A 16,871-nucleotide genomic window follows, 5' to 3' on the forward strand; every position below is an offset into this window, starting at 1 on the left:
AGATAAGACACAATGCTTACCCTCCTGGAGTCTAGCAAGGGGATAAGCCACATACACACACACACAGACACACAGACACATACACACACACACACACAAACATAATACAAAATAATATATAATAAGTACATAGAGAGATACAAAATGTTTTAAGAGTTCAGAAGGTGACAGGTGGGGAGATCATCATTTGCATAGGTTCTTAGAGTATGGATTGAAATTGAGTAAGTGAAAGGAAGGCATTCTGGGCATAGGGAACAGCATGAGCAAAGGCATGGAGGTGGTACAACACAAACACTACAACCCAGGGGGCAGGGCACGACCCATGTTGGAGCAGGGGAAGGGAGGAGTATGAGACCAGACTGAAAAGGAGAATTGCACCAAGTGATGGAGAGTCTTGAATGTCAGGCAAAGGAGGCTGAATTTGACTCAGAAGGAGCTTCCCCTCTTTGCCCCCTCCCTTTTTAATCCCATCACTCTGCTGCCCTCCTCCCATCCTCCCAAAGAGCAGGAAAGGTGGGTTAGTGAGAAGCCTAATCTCCTTCTCCCCACCACAGGAGCCTGATCTATTTGAGCCAGATGTGGTGATGGGACAGCTCCGATACTCAGGGGTCATGGAGACCATCCGGATCCGAAAAGAGGGTTTCCCTGTGCGCATTCCCTTCCAGGTCTTCATTGACAGGTACTCCCCATACAGGGGAGCTTAGGGGTATCCAAGCCCCAGCCTTGATATCTGGAGAAAGCCTAGGACCTTCCATGCTCATGGTCAGGAAATCAGAAACTTACCACTTGTAGGAGGGGAAGGGGCACTGAGCCCTTGGTCCATCCCTCTTCCTCTCCATACCAGCTCCAGACTATTCTGGATGCTGGGAATGCTTGGGAAGAGGGTTACTTTTAAAATTCCTATTGACTAATGAATACCGCAACTCTCACCTCCGCCACATGTTCTTCCATGAACGCAACTGGCCATCCAGGGTCCTAGAGGCAGCCCAAGAAGCCGTATGGTATGATCTTGGAGATCCCCGTTGTGTTTGCCATCTTTCACTGGGCCAGGGAGCAGCAGTACCTTGGGAAAAAGAGGGAGGTCAGGGGAGGAGGAGGAGTATAGTTATTTTAAGCAGGGATTGATGACTATTGGGATTCCACACTCACATTCAGGTACAGATGCCTGGTGTCTCTCAAACATGACATACCGGCCACTGGGGAAGCGTGCGTCTTGGTGCTCAATAGACTTTGCACAGTCACCCACCACATGTACTGTATTGGGGCCAGCAAGGTAAGGGGGAATCCAGATCTCAGGGACTATGTAACCAACGGAAGTTGTATATAGCTTGTTTGTACCTATCTGTTTGTCTGTTGTCTCCTCCATTAGATTCTGAGCTACTTGAGGGCAGAGACTCTCTTTTGCCTCTTCATATCAACAGCACTTAGCATGATGCCTGGAGCATAGTAGGCACTTACTATTATTAACTGGTCGATGATAGTAACCCTACCTGATTAATTGTCAACCATAACATTCAAGGAAGGCCCGACTGGTCAAATGGAGGTCTTTAGACTAACTTTGTCACCTTCTTAATACTCCACTAGAGTTCTTCTACTCTCTATCAATGCCTTTGCCTACCATCTCATCATCAGCCCCCTTCCCCCATCCACCCTACCCCCTCGATTATCTATGTTCCTGCAGGAAAAACTCTCAGCTGACTATCAACTATTCCTTCCTAAAACTAGTTGACTTAAATAAGTTGTTAATAAATGCTTAAGTTATATTTTGCTATTTATGTGTTGATAATGTCTCTGCCCTCTCCCCCACCCAATGCCTCTTTCCCTGATCCTCATCTCCGCTGTTACTGTTGTGGTTTGTCCTTCCTTCATTCTCCAAGAGGACCAATGGCATCAGGAGGGTGATGTCTTGACTTTTGAGTGAATTGGATTGAAGTGAGGCAGGGCTGTGTGGAATGAGCAGCCGCACTGTCTCCTCCAGTGGCAAGGCTTAGGTCAGGGCGACTAGTGACAGTCCAGGAAGCAATGGAAGACCCTGGCTTTCCCAGGTCTTAATTCATCTGAAACAATACCCATTTAGTAAATAAAGGCTAGGCAAGAATTGAGGCATGAGGTGGCCTAGTTTGCCTTCTCAGAAGAATCAGTCTGGGAGGGGAAGACCCTGAGAGTTTCTGGCCAGAACAGAAACAACTGCCATTCGAATACACTCTGAACCATCCCCACTGAGGCTTGCTTAAAGTGCCACCGTCAAAGCTCTACTAACTAGTGAGGGAGAGGAGGGGGGAAAGTTTGGATTTAGACTCAGAGGAAATAGGTTCAAATCTCAGTTTTATCTCTCTGGGCCTCAGTTTCCCCTCTTGTAAGAGGGGGCTTTAGATTAGAAGACCTCTATGGTGTTGTCAAGTCCTAATCTACCATCCTGTGAACCTATGATTATTTCCTGTTAAAAATACAGATTTCCTTGGAGTATAGGGGAGTTGCATAAAATGAAAACCCCGGGGCATCCTTCCCCTCTGGCTTTTCATGCAGTCATAGTCTCTCCTGCCATCCTCTGCTGTCATCCTTGTGCAGATTAATTTCTTTGCAATTCATATTTTTGCCTTCAGAGAAAGTCACAGATTTTGATTACTCCTTTTACATATTTAAGCTTTTAGCATAAATAATTCAAGTTTTTAGCTTACAACTGCTCTAAGACTTTGGGGACACCTTTCCTCCACCAGCAAGGGGGAGCCTTTAGTAGTCACTGAATGACCTGAGCCTTGGACCCTAGACTGAAGAGGGGAGATGGGCAATCATAGATTTATATTTAGATTCACAGGGTAATAGATTTGGGGCAGCTAGGTGGCACAGCAGGTGGAGTGGGAGAACTGGGGTCAGGAAAACTCATCTCCCTGAGTTCAAATCCAGCCTCAGGCACCTACTAGCTGTGTGATCCTGGATGACCTTTTTACCTCAGTTTCCTTATCTGAAAAAAGAACTGGAGAAGGAAATGGCAAACTATCTCTGCCAAGAAAACCCCAAATGGGGTCACAGAGAGTCAGACACGACACAACAATAACAACACGACCATAGATTTAGAGTCAGAAGGATCCTTTGAGACCATTTGAGACCATCTAGTCCACTCCCCCTCCCATTTTAGAGATGAGGAGCTGAGGTCGGGAGAGGTTCCGGGATTCGTCCAAGATCACACCTGAAATAAGGCACAGCTCCAGAATTTGAACCCAGGTGGCCTGAAGGAGCTTGTGAGATCACTTAGCCTAAACCCTTCCTTTCACATATGAGGCCCCCAGATCCTAAATAATTCGTCCCCCCAAATTGGTGAATGGCAGATGCAGGATTCAATCCCAGGCCCTCTGATTCTAAAGCGAGGGCTCTTTTCAATGAACCGTGTGGTCTGTGACACGAGGGTGCCTGCCCTATCCCGTCCCCAGCTGTTCCTGAAGGAACATCTGTACCAGCTGCTGGAGAGCATGAGGGACCGAGTCCTGCACCTGGCCGTCCTCACGCTGCAGCGCTGCCTCCGAGGCTTCTTCATCAAGAGGCGGTTCCGTTCGCTGCGCCGCAAGATCATCCTTCTCCAGAGCGTCTCTCGCGGCTACCTTGCCAGGTACTGGGCCCTGGCTGGGGGAACTAGGGAGCTCTCGAAGCCGTGGGCAAGTGGGAGCTGGCTAGAGGCGGCAATGGGAGGCGGTGGGGCAGTGAGTGGGGCATCTCGCTCCTCACTGGCCATCCCGGCAGGGAGAGCCTCGAGCTGGACTCAGACCTCAGAGCCGAGCAGAGCCCACTGATCTCGTGCCTCTGGGACGCTGTGTGGAAAATCATGGCTTAACTGAAGGACACTGCCCTGGGAATGGATCTGGGGGGGTCAGGAGACTGAAGGTCTGGCCCTAGTTCGGTTCAAGCCTTGTCAACTGGGACCAGTTATTTCTTCTGAGTCTGATTCCTTGTCCTATGAGAAACATCTCTAGTTCCAACGTGAGGGCCTTCTGGTGTGGGAACTCCTTCCACTAACACAGATACAGATACAAGTCACTCTGGGACTTAGCCTCAGGAAATTGCTTGAGATTCTGAGAAGTTAAATAACCTTCCCCTGGGGGTCATATAGTTAGTAAGTGTCAGAGGTGACATTTGAACCCAAGTCTTCTTGACGGTCCAAGTCCAGCATTTCAAGCACTACACCACACTGCCTCTTTCTTGTCATAAAAGAATAATAAATGATCCCTGTTCTGCCTCCCTCAAAGGACTTTGTGTATCAGTCAGTTAGCCAACAAGCCTTTTCTTAGGAGCACACCGTGTACCAGGTACTGGCCTGGGGGTAAAGACCAAAATGAAAGAATCCTTGACCTCAAGGAGTTTATGGGAGAAAAAGTATGTATGTACACACACACACACACACACAACTGGGATAGAGTACCAGGCCTGGAGTCAGGAAGACTCATCCTCCTGAGTCCAAATCCAGCCTCAGACACTTCCTAGCTGTGTGATCCTGGGCAAGTCACCTAACCCTGTTTGCCTCAGTTTCCTCATCTGTAAAATGAGCCAGAGAAGGCAATGGCAAACTACTCTAGAATCTTTGCCAAGAAAATCCCAAATGGGGTCACAAAGAGTCAGACACAACAGAAAATATATGTGTGTGTATGTATGTATGTATATTATATATGTATGTGTATATATGTGTACAGACATATATAATGTGTATGTATATATAATCCATATCACATGTTCGTACACACACAAGGTCACTTGGAGGAGGTACCAGCAGCTACCCGGGGAGATCAGAAAGGGCCTCATGTAGGAGGTGGTGTCTGAGCTGAGCCTCAAGGCTCCTTCAAAGGAAAACAAGGATTCCAATAGGCCGAGGCGTGGTGATAGGGTATTCCTGGCACAGAGGACAGTCTATGCAAAGGCAGTGGGATGTCATATATGATGGGCAGCAAGAAAGCTAGTTTGATCGAGTAAAAGGGAAGTCACATAAAATGAGACTGGAAAGGTAGGTTACAGCCCCATGTCAATCAATAAATCAATCAATAAGCATTTATTAAGCACCTACTGTGTGCTAGGTACTGTGCTAAATGCTGGGGACATACAAAAAGGCAAAAGACAATCCCTGCCCTCAAGGAGTTTTCAATCTAATAGGCTTTTGAAGGGCTTTACACATCAACCAGAGGAGTTTCTATAACAGGGAGCCAATAGAGTTGAGTGTTGAGTAGGAAACTAAGAGTGATAGGGTCCTATGGACCCTATAGTCCTGAGAAGCCATAGGGTCAGGTCTGGGTTTAGAAATATCCTTTTGGCAGCTTCGTGAGCATGTGAGCAGATGTGGAGGCACTCTGACAAGGAGCCAACACTGCCCACACATGAGATATCACACTAAATACCACTGGGTGGCTGGAGGGAGGGCAGAGCTGGGCTTCCTGACAGCCTCCGGGCCTCCTCTTCTTGGGGACTGGCGCCTGTGTGGGATTTATACTGCTAGACTTTGGCTCCTTTCACCCTCCCTACCCCTAGGAAGAAGTACCGGAAAATGAAGAGGAATTTGGTCAAGTTCAGATCTCTGGTGAACATGTATGTGAACCAAAAGCAGTACCTGAGGGTAAGGCCAACCCCACCTCATCTTTCTACCACCACACATATATGTACAAATGCACCTGGAACCTGGTCCCTTTCTCATCCCAAACTAACTATCTGGGGTGGGGGGAAGGAAGAGCCAAAGGGAGCTCAGGGCCTTGGTGCTCAGCTGTAGGTCCCAGCCTCCTTGCAGCAAGGACCCCTACCCTTTCATTCCTTTTCCACTGTGCAGATAGATAATAAAAAGCAAACATAGGAATTCACACACATACGGGTGTGCTGGAGCCAGCTCAAATTGGCTCTCCAAAGCCGATTGTTAAATTTTCCATGTGAGCCTCTCAGAAATCAGCTGAGCCTTTCTCTCCTGAGCCCAAATTCCCTTTTTCTAAAATGAAAGGTTTGGACAAAAGGATCAATGAGATTCCCTTCTAGCTCTGGTATTCTAGGATTTCGTGTTTCTGAATAACACATACGTTATTCCTGAATTCACTGGTGAAGAAGCCACTGAAAATAACACTGGGGGACTAGAGCATGTTCAGATTAGGGAAAGAAAAGGGAAAAGTCTGGCAATAGCAGGAAGAGAAAGACAATCGGAGACTGACTGGGTTTGTCAGACCTCTGAATGATGAGAGGACCAAGCTGGCTCAGGGACTAAGGAGGTCAGGAGTTCAATATGGCGAGCCAGCAAGAGTGTATGGAGTGGAGGCAGCTAGATGGCGCAGTGAATAGAGCACTGGCCCTGGAGTCAGGAGGACCTGAGTTCAAGTGTGGCCTAGGACATTTACTAGCTGTGTGACCCTGGGCAAGTCACTTAACCCCACTGCCTCCCAAAACAAACAAAAAAAAAGGAAATTATTGGGAGGGGGGCATCAAGGAAGTCTTTATAAAGGAGGGGGCGTTTGAGATAGACTTTGAGGGGCAGAGGTTACGTAATGGAGACAGCTACTTGTGAAGTAAGGAAGACTGGCTGTGTGACCCTTGGTAAGTCATTTCCCTCTCAGGGTTCTGTCTCCAGTGTTTCTTAAACTGTGGGTCCAGAAACCCACAGTTTCAGAAGTACTGAAGGGGTCACGAGTGAAAAATGGTTAAGAAGTCCTGGTGTAGGCAATACTACATGTTGCAGAGAAGATGCATTTCCTCAAGGAGGGGCTCCCTATATCAAAGAGTCAAAGTTCCAACCCTTAGGCCTTGAAGGATGGGTGGGGTTTGTAGTGGAAATGGGAGTGGAGAGAGAGAAAGGCAAATGGAGATGGTAGAACTGATGTATGGAAAAGCTGTGATTCTGTGCTCTGTGTCCTCCCCGAGGTACCAGTCCTGGCTCCGGCTCAGTAAATGTTTACTGAATGATTTGCCTTGTCCCCTTTGTCCTGAGCTGAGGGCATAGGGAAAGGAAGCTTGATGCCCCCCTGGGACTCTAATGAATCTTGAAGACTTAATGTAATAGGGTTTATAGCTGGAAGGGTCCATCCTCCTATTTAACAGATGTGGAAACCGAGACTCAAAGAAATGAACTGACTTGCCCAAGGCCATACAAATAATAAATATGGTGAGCTAAGATTCCAACCCGGTCTTCTAAGTCAGTGTTCGTGGGGCAGCTAGGTGGTGGTGTGGATAGAGCACTGGTTCTGGAGTCAGGAGGATCTGAGTTAAAAAAATCCGACCTCAGATACTTACTCACTGTGTGACCCTAGGCAAGTCACAACCCTATTTGCCTCAATTTCCTTATCTGTCAAATGAGCCAGAGAAGGAAATGGCAAGCCACTCCAGTATCTTTGCCCAGAAAACCCCAAATGGGGTCGTGAAGACTCAAACACAACCAACAGATTTAACAACAACAAACCAATAGAATCGTGCATTGCCCAGTTCCTCAAAAAACAAAATCAAAGTTAAATGGAAGATTCATCAGTGCTCACATTAGCTTTTTCTTTTCACTGGTAACCAGTGGTTTTTATCGTTTGTAACTATATTGATTGAGATGTAAAAGTAACAGCCACATATCCAGGAATAAATATTGTCCCAGAGCCTGGGGCTTAGATTTGTCCTTGCCTGAGTCTTAGACCTGGTAACAGTTGGAGGGGTAGCAGCAGAAGGAAGGTCTGGGACTGAGTGAAGAGTCTGTGAATCTAACAACAGAAATCTATCAAAGGTAGCATTGGGAGTAGAAACAGCTTTTCTGGGGAACATCCTCTCCAGCCTTCTTAATTATGGACAAACCGGATGGCACCATACTCTCCCCTTTGCCTCCAAGGTTTTAACCAGATCCAAGCAGTGGTTCTCCTGGAGGACCCAAGGGAGGTGGGATGTGTATGGGGTGGTGGGGAGGAAGAAATGCTAATTCAAACATCTTTTTATTCATTCAACAGACCCGTGTGCTGGACACTGACGATACAAAAACATATAGAACTCAGTGCCAGCTCTCAGGGCATTTATAATCTAGTTGGAGAGATAATAAAGGCTTGTTGAATGACTAAATGAAATAGAACCCAATGAGCACAATAAAAAATGACGTCGATGCCATAAATATATGACTGTTCTACCAAGCAAATAAGGGATTCTGAGCTAGAGACCTGTTCACTCTCTCCCGTCATCACCCAGATGCCCTCCATGAAATCCCATGTTTGTGACTTCTAGTCATTTTGATATCCCTTCCCTTCTCATGCTACCTCCCCTTCCCATTTCCCTCAACATCCACCTTCTACCCTTACTTCAGGTTTAGGTCTCAGCGTCCTGGCAACCAAGTCACTGTTCTAATCAAAGTTGAAGGTAAAAATGAGGGTTCACACAAATTAGCAGAAAGTGTGGGTGCAGAAGGTGATTACAGGTGGGGAAGCAGAGTGGGGTAAGGGAAGGTAGGCCCTATAGGTACCTCATGGTAGTGTTGCTTCCAAGACTAAGGGTCTTGGGGAGTCAGGCAGGTAAATGCGAGCTCCAGGGGCACAGGGATGGCACAGCCCTAAAACTACAGACTGCTGCCCAGTCTAGATGGGTAGCCACTTTCTGCCCTCAGTCTCTTTAAAACTCTGGTCCCTGGAGTCCCCTGAGCCAAGGAGACCAGGACCAGGGGAGGAGAGGGAATACCTTCTGAGTGCTGTGTCCCCCAGGAACTGACCAAGAGAGAGGTGGTGAATGTGGCCTGTCTTGAGGTGCCCGCTGAGCTTGCAGGACTCCTACAAGTGGTGACAGGTGGGCAAGGGACCCTGGAAGGGTGGCGAGGGGGCCTGTACCTGCCAGAAGGCTATTAGATTGGCAATGAAGTCCAGGGAGAGTTAGGACATGAAGCAGTTTTAAGAAGGGGTGGGAATTTTCAGGTTTCCTGGATTTGGGAGAGGCAGCCTGACCCAGTCCTATGCCCCAGCTTGGGGCAGGCATCAGTCAGTGACACTGTTTCAGGGCTCAAGTTTTGCTTGGAGCCTCTAGAGAAGGAGAGGGGACAGATGGGATTCTAGTGCCTGGGGAAGATTCATGGTTAGGGAGAAGAGATGGCAAGGGAAAGGGGGGAGCCTGTGTGCCTTCCCACTCCTGTTTCCTCTGGCCCACAGTATACAAACAAGCAAATGCTGGCTGCGTGGTTTCTGTCCGTACCCCTAAGCTGCAGATTGACCCTCAGATCGCACTGCCCCTCGACATCAACAACTACCCGATGGTCAAGTACATCCAGGCCCACTTCAAGGTGAGGACCTGATGGGGTGTGATTTAATGGGTTCTGAGTAGGTTCTCAACCTTCCCCTCCCTCATCACTTTGCAATACTTGCCATATTCTGTGTTGCCTGAAATGCCCACATTAGAGCTGAATTTCTTTGGAATGAGGCATTTTTTTGTATTAAAATTAGAAAAATCCTTAGGAGGATATCACCTAGGTGATATTGTCATGTGGTGCCTTCATGGGGCCTAGTCCTTTCCAGACAAACTGAGCAAAGGCCTGTAGCACAGTGCCTGGCACATAGTAGGCACTTAATAAATGTTTTCAAATTAGATTTTGGAGGGGGTTTATGGTGCAGAGAACAGAGTAAGTGTTCCTGAAAGGAGGGAGATGGTGTAACAAGACAGGAAAGGAACAAAGACAGGGAGAGTGGAACTATGGCATTATGTTCAAGGCCCACCGTGGTTCTTCTTCAGCATTCTGGGGCAGGGGGCCCAGGGGAAGCTTTATATGTGTCAGGAGGAAGGAAACAGACGAAGAGGAGACAGGGCCTCAGGGCTACCCTGAGGTCATCGCTAACATCCTTCCCCATAGAGACTTTTGGCTCCATCATCCCCTTTTACTCGATAACCCCCTAAGCCCCATTCTCCCCTTCTCCACTGTATCCTTCTCCTAGTCCTATTCACCTTGGTTCTTCTTCACCATCATCACCCCACCAAATGTTGGTGTCCATGCTTTGTTCCTAGGATCCCGCCTTTGGGATGCTTACTGAGCCACTACAAAGCCCCCTTACCAGGCTAGAGAAGGAGCATTACCCAGAGGCCATCAGCATCTTCAAGCTGGTAAGTTCAAGACACAGGGGCAGCTCTCAGGCTGTGACTCCTTTCTCTACACTGTTCCCCGGCTTCCTGGTGCCCACTGAAGGATTAGTGAATAGGGAAGGCCCTGTACCCTCGACCTCCTGCCACATAAGGAGAGTAGGGCAGCACCCAGCCCCATGCCATTCCTACCATAACCCTCTAATAATGGAATGGCTTTGGGGACAGAACCCTTCCTTTTGTCATGTTCTTCTCCTTAATAATAAACTATCAGTGGCTAATACCTTACTGCCGTTTACTGTGAATGTGCAAAAGTGATTTTCCTCTAGTTAGGAAGATGCCATGTCTACATAGGTCAGCAGTTATAGGTACACCAAGTCTTAGCTTTGCTCAGCTTGAGAGACAATCTTGCCTAGAGATCCCTGGCTCATCCTACCCAGTCTCCTGTATCCGGCTCATGCCTAGTCCAAATCCTTTCCTACCTGGATGCAGGTGAATGGGCAAGCAGCCAGCAATGTCTTTGAGAGAATAAAATATTGGAAGAAAAAAACCTGACATTTATACAATGTCTTAATAGGTTTTAAATAGCTGTTTTAAAAAAATGGCTTTTAATAGCTATTATTAATATATAATTGATATAATTAATAATATTAGAGGAGCTCCCTACATGGCCCTTTAAGGTTCACAGAGCTCTGTAATACATTATTTCATTTGATCTTCAAAGCAGCCCTGTGAAATAGATACTATAGCCCCAGTTTATAGAAAAGAAACTGAGACTCAAGGAGGTTTAATCGTGTGCCCACAGATGCCCACCTACTAAGTGTTGTAGGCGGGATTTGAATCTTGATCTCTCCTAAATCCAGGTGCAGTGATGCCATGCTTTAAAGTTTACAAAGTACTTTATGGCAGAGCTGTAACTAAAGTGGGGTGACTAGAGTTTTGTCCCACAGCACCAAAATTGAGAGGGTGCTGATATCCATTAAACTCTTTTAGAAGCCTAGAAACAACTTCCCTTAGAAATTTTAATAATAACTAACATTTTTATTGTACTTTATGATTATAAAGCATGTTCGTGTGATCTTCCAGCCTTGCAAGGTAGCCAGCGTGGGTTATGTCCTTTAACGTATGAGGAAACTTTTGTTACAATTGTTATAAGGGTTTTCCCCCCTTTTTTATTTTAAATTGGGGGGTGGGAAAGAAAATCAATTTTTGTCAATTAAAAGTTAATTTAAAAAACTGAGGCTCAAAAACATTGAGACTCATCCAAGATTATACAGCCAGTGAGTGGCCAAGCCTAAACTAGAACCCAGGTGTCCTGACTCCAAATCGAGTGTTCATTTAACTTTAAATTTGAACCAACTTAGTAAATATGGACAGCCAGCCTAGGTGGCCTGGTGGATAGAGCATTGGGCTTAGAATCAGGAAGCCTCCTCCCCATCAATGCAAATCAGCCGCTGCTGCTCTGGTCTTTAATCAGACATAATGCTGTTTGAATAATAAGAACCTGAGAAATGTGGATGACTGTAATTAGGAGGGAGAATACCTCAGGTAGGGAAACAGCATAGGGAAAAGTTAAGCAGAAGATCCGTATAGGAGGGAGCAGTGAAAATGGGACCAGAAAGAATAGCCTCCCTTCAAGGAGGCCTCTTGTATCTCTTAAGTCTATGATCCTATGAAAGGCAGGCAAGTACTGAGGGCCCTGAATGCCACACTAAGGAATAGGAACATTGTCCTGTAGGCAATGGGGGCTGGCCACAGGAAGGTCTTGAGCAAAGAAGAGAAGCTCCATTCAAAGGCAGATTAGAATGAATGTGTAGTTATTTGGCATAAACTTGGACAAAGTAATTTTTATGTGAAGGCCTTCTATGCCAGTAGAAGGGACTAGGGAGGTATTTATTTTTACTGGGGTCATGGAGGACTTCTCTGTGTCTGGTTTTTACAATGATTGTAGATACTGCGCTTCATGGGTGATCCCCACCTCCATGGAGCTCAGGACAACCTGTTTGGGAACTATATTGTCCAGAAGGGGCTCGCAAAGGCTGAGCTGAGAGATGAGATCCTGGTCCAGCTGGCCAATCAGGTGTGGCGGAACCCCAACATCATCAATAAGGAACGAGGTTGGCTCCTGTTGGCCTCCTGCCTCAGTGGTTTTGCACCCTCGCCTCGCCTGGACAAGTATTTGCTCAAGTAAGTAGGGGTCCGGGAAGTCTGAGGCTCCGGCCAGTAGGACCTAGACACAGCTCCCCATGAAGCACATAGGGATGATTTCATGGCTATTTAGGGTCTTACACAGAAGCAATACTACTATTGATCGCCATCTAGGGGCCCAACTAGCAAATCACTAGCCCATTGATCAGTAAATATCACTTTTGACCACTTATTTTCTTTTTTTACATTTATCAGAACATTTTATTTTATTTTCCAATTTTTAAATCATTTTTTATTTAAAATTTTGAGTTCCAAATTCTCTTTTCTCCCTCCTCCCTGAGATGGTAAGCAATCAAATATAGATTATACATGTGCAATTATGTAAAACATTTCCACATTAGTCATTTAGTACAAGACAACTTGAATAAAAGAAAAAAAATGAAAGAAAGTGAAAAATAGTATGCTTCAGTCTGTATCCAGTCAATGTCAGTTCTTTCTCTGGAGGTGGATAGTATGCTTCATCATGAGTCCTTCGGGATTGTCTTAGATCGTTGCATTGCTGAGAATAGCTGAGTCATTCATTCACAATTCTTCATTGTACAATATTGCTGTTACTATGTACAACATCCTCCTGGTTCTGTTCATTTCACTATGCATCAGTTCATGTAAGTCTTTCCAGGTTTTTCTGAAATCAACCAGCTTGTCATTTCTTACAACACAATAATATTCCATTGCAATCATGTACCACAGTTTATTTAGCCATTCCCCAATTGATGGGCATCCCTTTGCTCTCCAATTATCAGCCACCAGAAAAAACTGCAACAAATATTTTTGTACAAATAGATCCTTTTCCCTTTTTTGGATATAGACCTATCTATGGTATTGCTGGATCAAAGGGTATGCACAGTTTTATAGCCCTTTCACGGCCTCCTTCAAATTGCTCTCCAGAATGTTTGGATCCGTTCACAATGAACACTTACTTTTCTTTTTTTTTTGAGGGGGAAAGGCAGGGCAATTGGGGTTAAGTGACTTGCCCACAGCTAGTAAGTGTGTCAAGTGTCTGAGGTCGCATTTGAACTCGGGTTCTCCTGACTCCAGGGCCGGTGCTCTGCTCACTGCGCCACCTAGCTGCCCCACCGAGCACCTACTTTTCACTAAGTTCTACTGGTTGCAATCTTTCCTATTCAGACTGTTTCCAGATTGGTTAGAGCAGAGTCCTTAACTTTGTTCTACATTTCTGTCACAAGTGAGCCCTAATCCTAGTCACAAGTGGATCCTGACATCAACCACAAGCTGATCCCTAACCCCAGCCACGCACTGACTCCTGACCCCAGCCACATGCTGAGCCCTAACCTCAGCCATACAGTATTGTATTTTGTTTTCGTTGTTCACTTGTTTCAGTTGTGTCCAACTCTTCGTGACCCCTTTTGGGGTTTTCTTGGCAAAGTTACTGGAGTGGCTTGCCATTTCCTTCTCTAGCTCATTTGACAGAAGAGGAAACTGAGGCAAACAGGGTGAAGTGAATTCAGTCCTGTACTCATGCTGAAATCTAATTCTGGCCAGCCAGTTCATAAATGGATGTTCTTTGACATGAAGAATCTATTGAAAATACGGATGACTCAGCACAAGAATGTGTGTGAGTGTGTGTGTGTGTGTGTAAGGGTTTGAATCCTTTTCCTAAGCAAAGATCAGTGTGGCTTCATCTCTGGGTGGCACAGCGATGGCACTGAGAGCTAGGAGTGGAGGAAGGGGGACAAGGAGCCCTGAGAAGCTCTGTACTCATCTACCACCCAAGAGAAAAGGAAGGAAGGAAAGGAAAGGGAGGTGCCGCGTTTATAAGGTGAGGACTGTCTGAACATTTGTTACAGGGGATTTAGGATAACACTGCATCACTGTGCGCCCTATGCATACGGGAGTTTAATGGTGTTAGTGGTAGACATGGTTGGCAGGAAGTACTATTGGAGCCAGACTACTGAACATGAGGCCAAGAGATTTAGACTTTAACCTGAAAGTGTTGGAAAAGGTACAAGAAAACAGAATAAATGTTTATGAAGTGTTTACTATGTGCCTGGCACAGTGCTAAACACTTTACAAATATTATCTCATTTGATTCTCACAATGACCGTTTGAGATAAATGCATTATTATCCCGTTGCTTAGGGTCACACAGTTAGCAAAACTCTGAGGTCAAATTTGAACCCAGGTCTTCTAGGCTGAACACTCTACCACACCATCATGGAACAGTAGAAAATTTTGAGAGTGCTTAATGACTTAATTGTTATTCAAAATCACGGCACAATCTACCTTAGAGATCCTTTATAAAACTGATATTGGGGTCTGTGCTGTCCTTGTTTCCTTAGAGGCTTGTGGAAAAAAAACACACACACATTTTTGGATTACCAAACCACAACGGATGGAGAATGCAGTGAGTCAGCCTCATCCTCAAATCTCTGTGGCAAACATACAGACAATCTGCAATTCACACTCAATTTCCTAATGCCCAGAGCTAAAACTTGTGGTAGAAGAGGCGGGCAGCTGCCTAGGGTACAATGAGCAGGGTGGCAGGCGAGGTGGGGCATCTAAATATTACTTTTTATAAATGTAACCGGGTGTCTCTGTGGAGGGCAGAGTTGGTTAAGAAGAACGCTTTCTCTCCTTTCTGGGAATGGGAGGGCCAATTGCTCCCAGACCCTGCCTGCATTGGTCTATAGGGCTGGGCTTTAGGTGTCACCTTCTCTCTGGTTGAATCTTCTTCTGTCTCCCTTTAGAGGGTAGCCAATATCTAAGCAACACTGACTATTGCAAAGAGGCAAAGTTTGCCTGGATCAACGTGGGTTCTTTGCACAGTTTTAAAATATAGATTATTAATATAATAATATAAATGAGGGGCAGCTAGGTAGCACAGTGGAGAGAGTGCCAGCCCTTGGAGTCAGGAGGACCTGAGTTCAAATCCAGCTTCAGACACTTACTAGCTATGTGATTCTCAACAAGTCACTTCACCCTGTTTGCCTCAGTTTCCTCAGTTGTCAAATGAGCTAGAGAAGGAAATGGCAAACCACTCCAGTATCTTTGCCAATAAAACCCCAAATGGGGTCACAAAGAGTTCAATACAACTGAACAGCAACAAAATACAAGTGAAATTAAAATATCTAAAAATCTTGCACCCAGACTAGAATGACCATGACATCATCGCCATGCCAGAAACGAGGATCTTTGATTTGTTAATGGCTTCCCACAATCCACACTCTCTCTACTCAGTTACATATATGGGAGGAAAAAAAATGAGATAAAATTTTAACTCTATTTAGAGAAAACCATATTTTTTTTAAAAGGGGAAAAGAAGGAGAAAACAGCTTAGAATGAACACAGACTTAGGATTTAAATATCTGCCCTTTAAAACTGAAAAGGGAGGAGAAAGTGAAAAAGAACGCTTATAATAAGTCTTCCTGCGGCTCCCCTCAGTTCTTAAAAGGAACCTGATGTTCTCAATCTGAATTCCCTTACATAAAGCTGAGGCTGCACTGAGCTTAGCTCCTTAGCTGTGTGTTGCTGAAGGAAGGGGGAGGTCTCACTGCTCAGCTTGTTAAATCCCGGGTAGGGAAATGAGGACACTGCCACCCACTGCCCCATCTGTGTCTGCTCGTCTCTGTGTACCTGTCTCTCTGTCTGTCTTCCTGTTGGTGAGCCTGGAGAGGCTGCTGCTGCTGCTGTAACTGTGCTCCATCCCAGAACTGAACCCCCAAATCCCGCCTAGCCACTTCAGCTCAGAACCCTCTCCTTGGGGTACTGGCATGCATTTTTGTCTTTTCAAGGTGATAAATTTTATTCCATTCATGGACTTCAATTCCCATGATGCATTCCTCCTTGTCCCAGAGACACTTGGGTTACATTCAATATTTTAATGTCAAGAAATTCAGCTCTCCCATTCAAATCGTATGTGCTACTGGAAGATTGTAATATGTATAGGGGCCCAGTTCTTAAACCTTACCTGGGATGTCCCAATGACTTTTTTGGGCTCTGGGAATGACCCATACATAGAAATGAGCAAGAAAAATCTTAGGACTTTTTCTCTCCACCCCTCCTCCAGAAACCTATCTTTGTTTCCCAATATAAGTAGAGAGAGATAGAATAAAATCACTTTGCAGATGTAAAAAGATAGAGGAACATTTATTTATATGTAACATATTGTGAGAAGACTCACCACCATTTCCCACCTCCACAAAATGATTCCACTTATTGGATTATAAGATCTGGAGTCTGACCGAGTGTAGCTGTAGGTCAACAACCTTACTTTGTCACTTGATTCATTACTATGTATTTAGTTTTATCTTCCCAACCTATAGAGTGATCTAGGGATACATATGATAATTTATTCTTCATTAATAAACTTGCCATTTTTCCATTCATTATGTATCTCCAGGTCCTACCCAAATTCATTAAATATTTATTATTTAGTGAAATGGAAAAACCTCCACTTACCAATAGTAATTACTCATTTATCTACAAGTAAGCAAATGTTAAAATTACTGAATGAATATGTATAATTTATTAATGAAGGAAAGAAATGGTAAACATAAAATATATTTACAACATTTTTGGTTATGATCAATGTCACAGCCTGAGTCACCTCAAACCCTCAAAATTTTTGTTGTTGAGGTGGACTCTTTGTGACATCATTTGGGCTTTTCTTGGCAAAGATAC

The 16,871-nt window shown here is 45.2% G+C and overlaps 1 protein-coding gene across 1 annotated transcript in view; it reads left to right on the forward strand.

Moving 5' to 3' along the window:
- Nucleotides 1-16,871, forward strand: part of MYO15A (myosin XVA) — a 128,541-nt gene that overhangs the window by 50,715 nt on the left and 60,955 nt on the right. Inside the window, 8 exon segments of the mRNA XM_036748000.1 lie at nt 555-679; nt 1,156-1,273; nt 3,429-3,604; nt 5,506-5,590; nt 8,667-8,748; nt 9,105-9,235; nt 9,952-10,047; nt 11,975-12,210. Of these exon segments, the coding sequence (XP_036603895.1) occupies nt 555-679; nt 1,156-1,273; nt 3,429-3,604; nt 5,506-5,590; nt 8,667-8,748; nt 9,105-9,235; nt 9,952-10,047; nt 11,975-12,210 (1,049 nt within the window).

The sequence above is a fragment of the Trichosurus vulpecula genome, chromosome 1 (genome assembly GCF_011100635.1).
Source record: "Trichosurus vulpecula isolate mTriVul1 chromosome 1, mTriVul1.pri, whole genome shotgun sequence".
NCBI lineage: Eukaryota > Metazoa > Chordata > Mammalia > Diprotodontia > Phalangeridae > Trichosurus > Trichosurus vulpecula.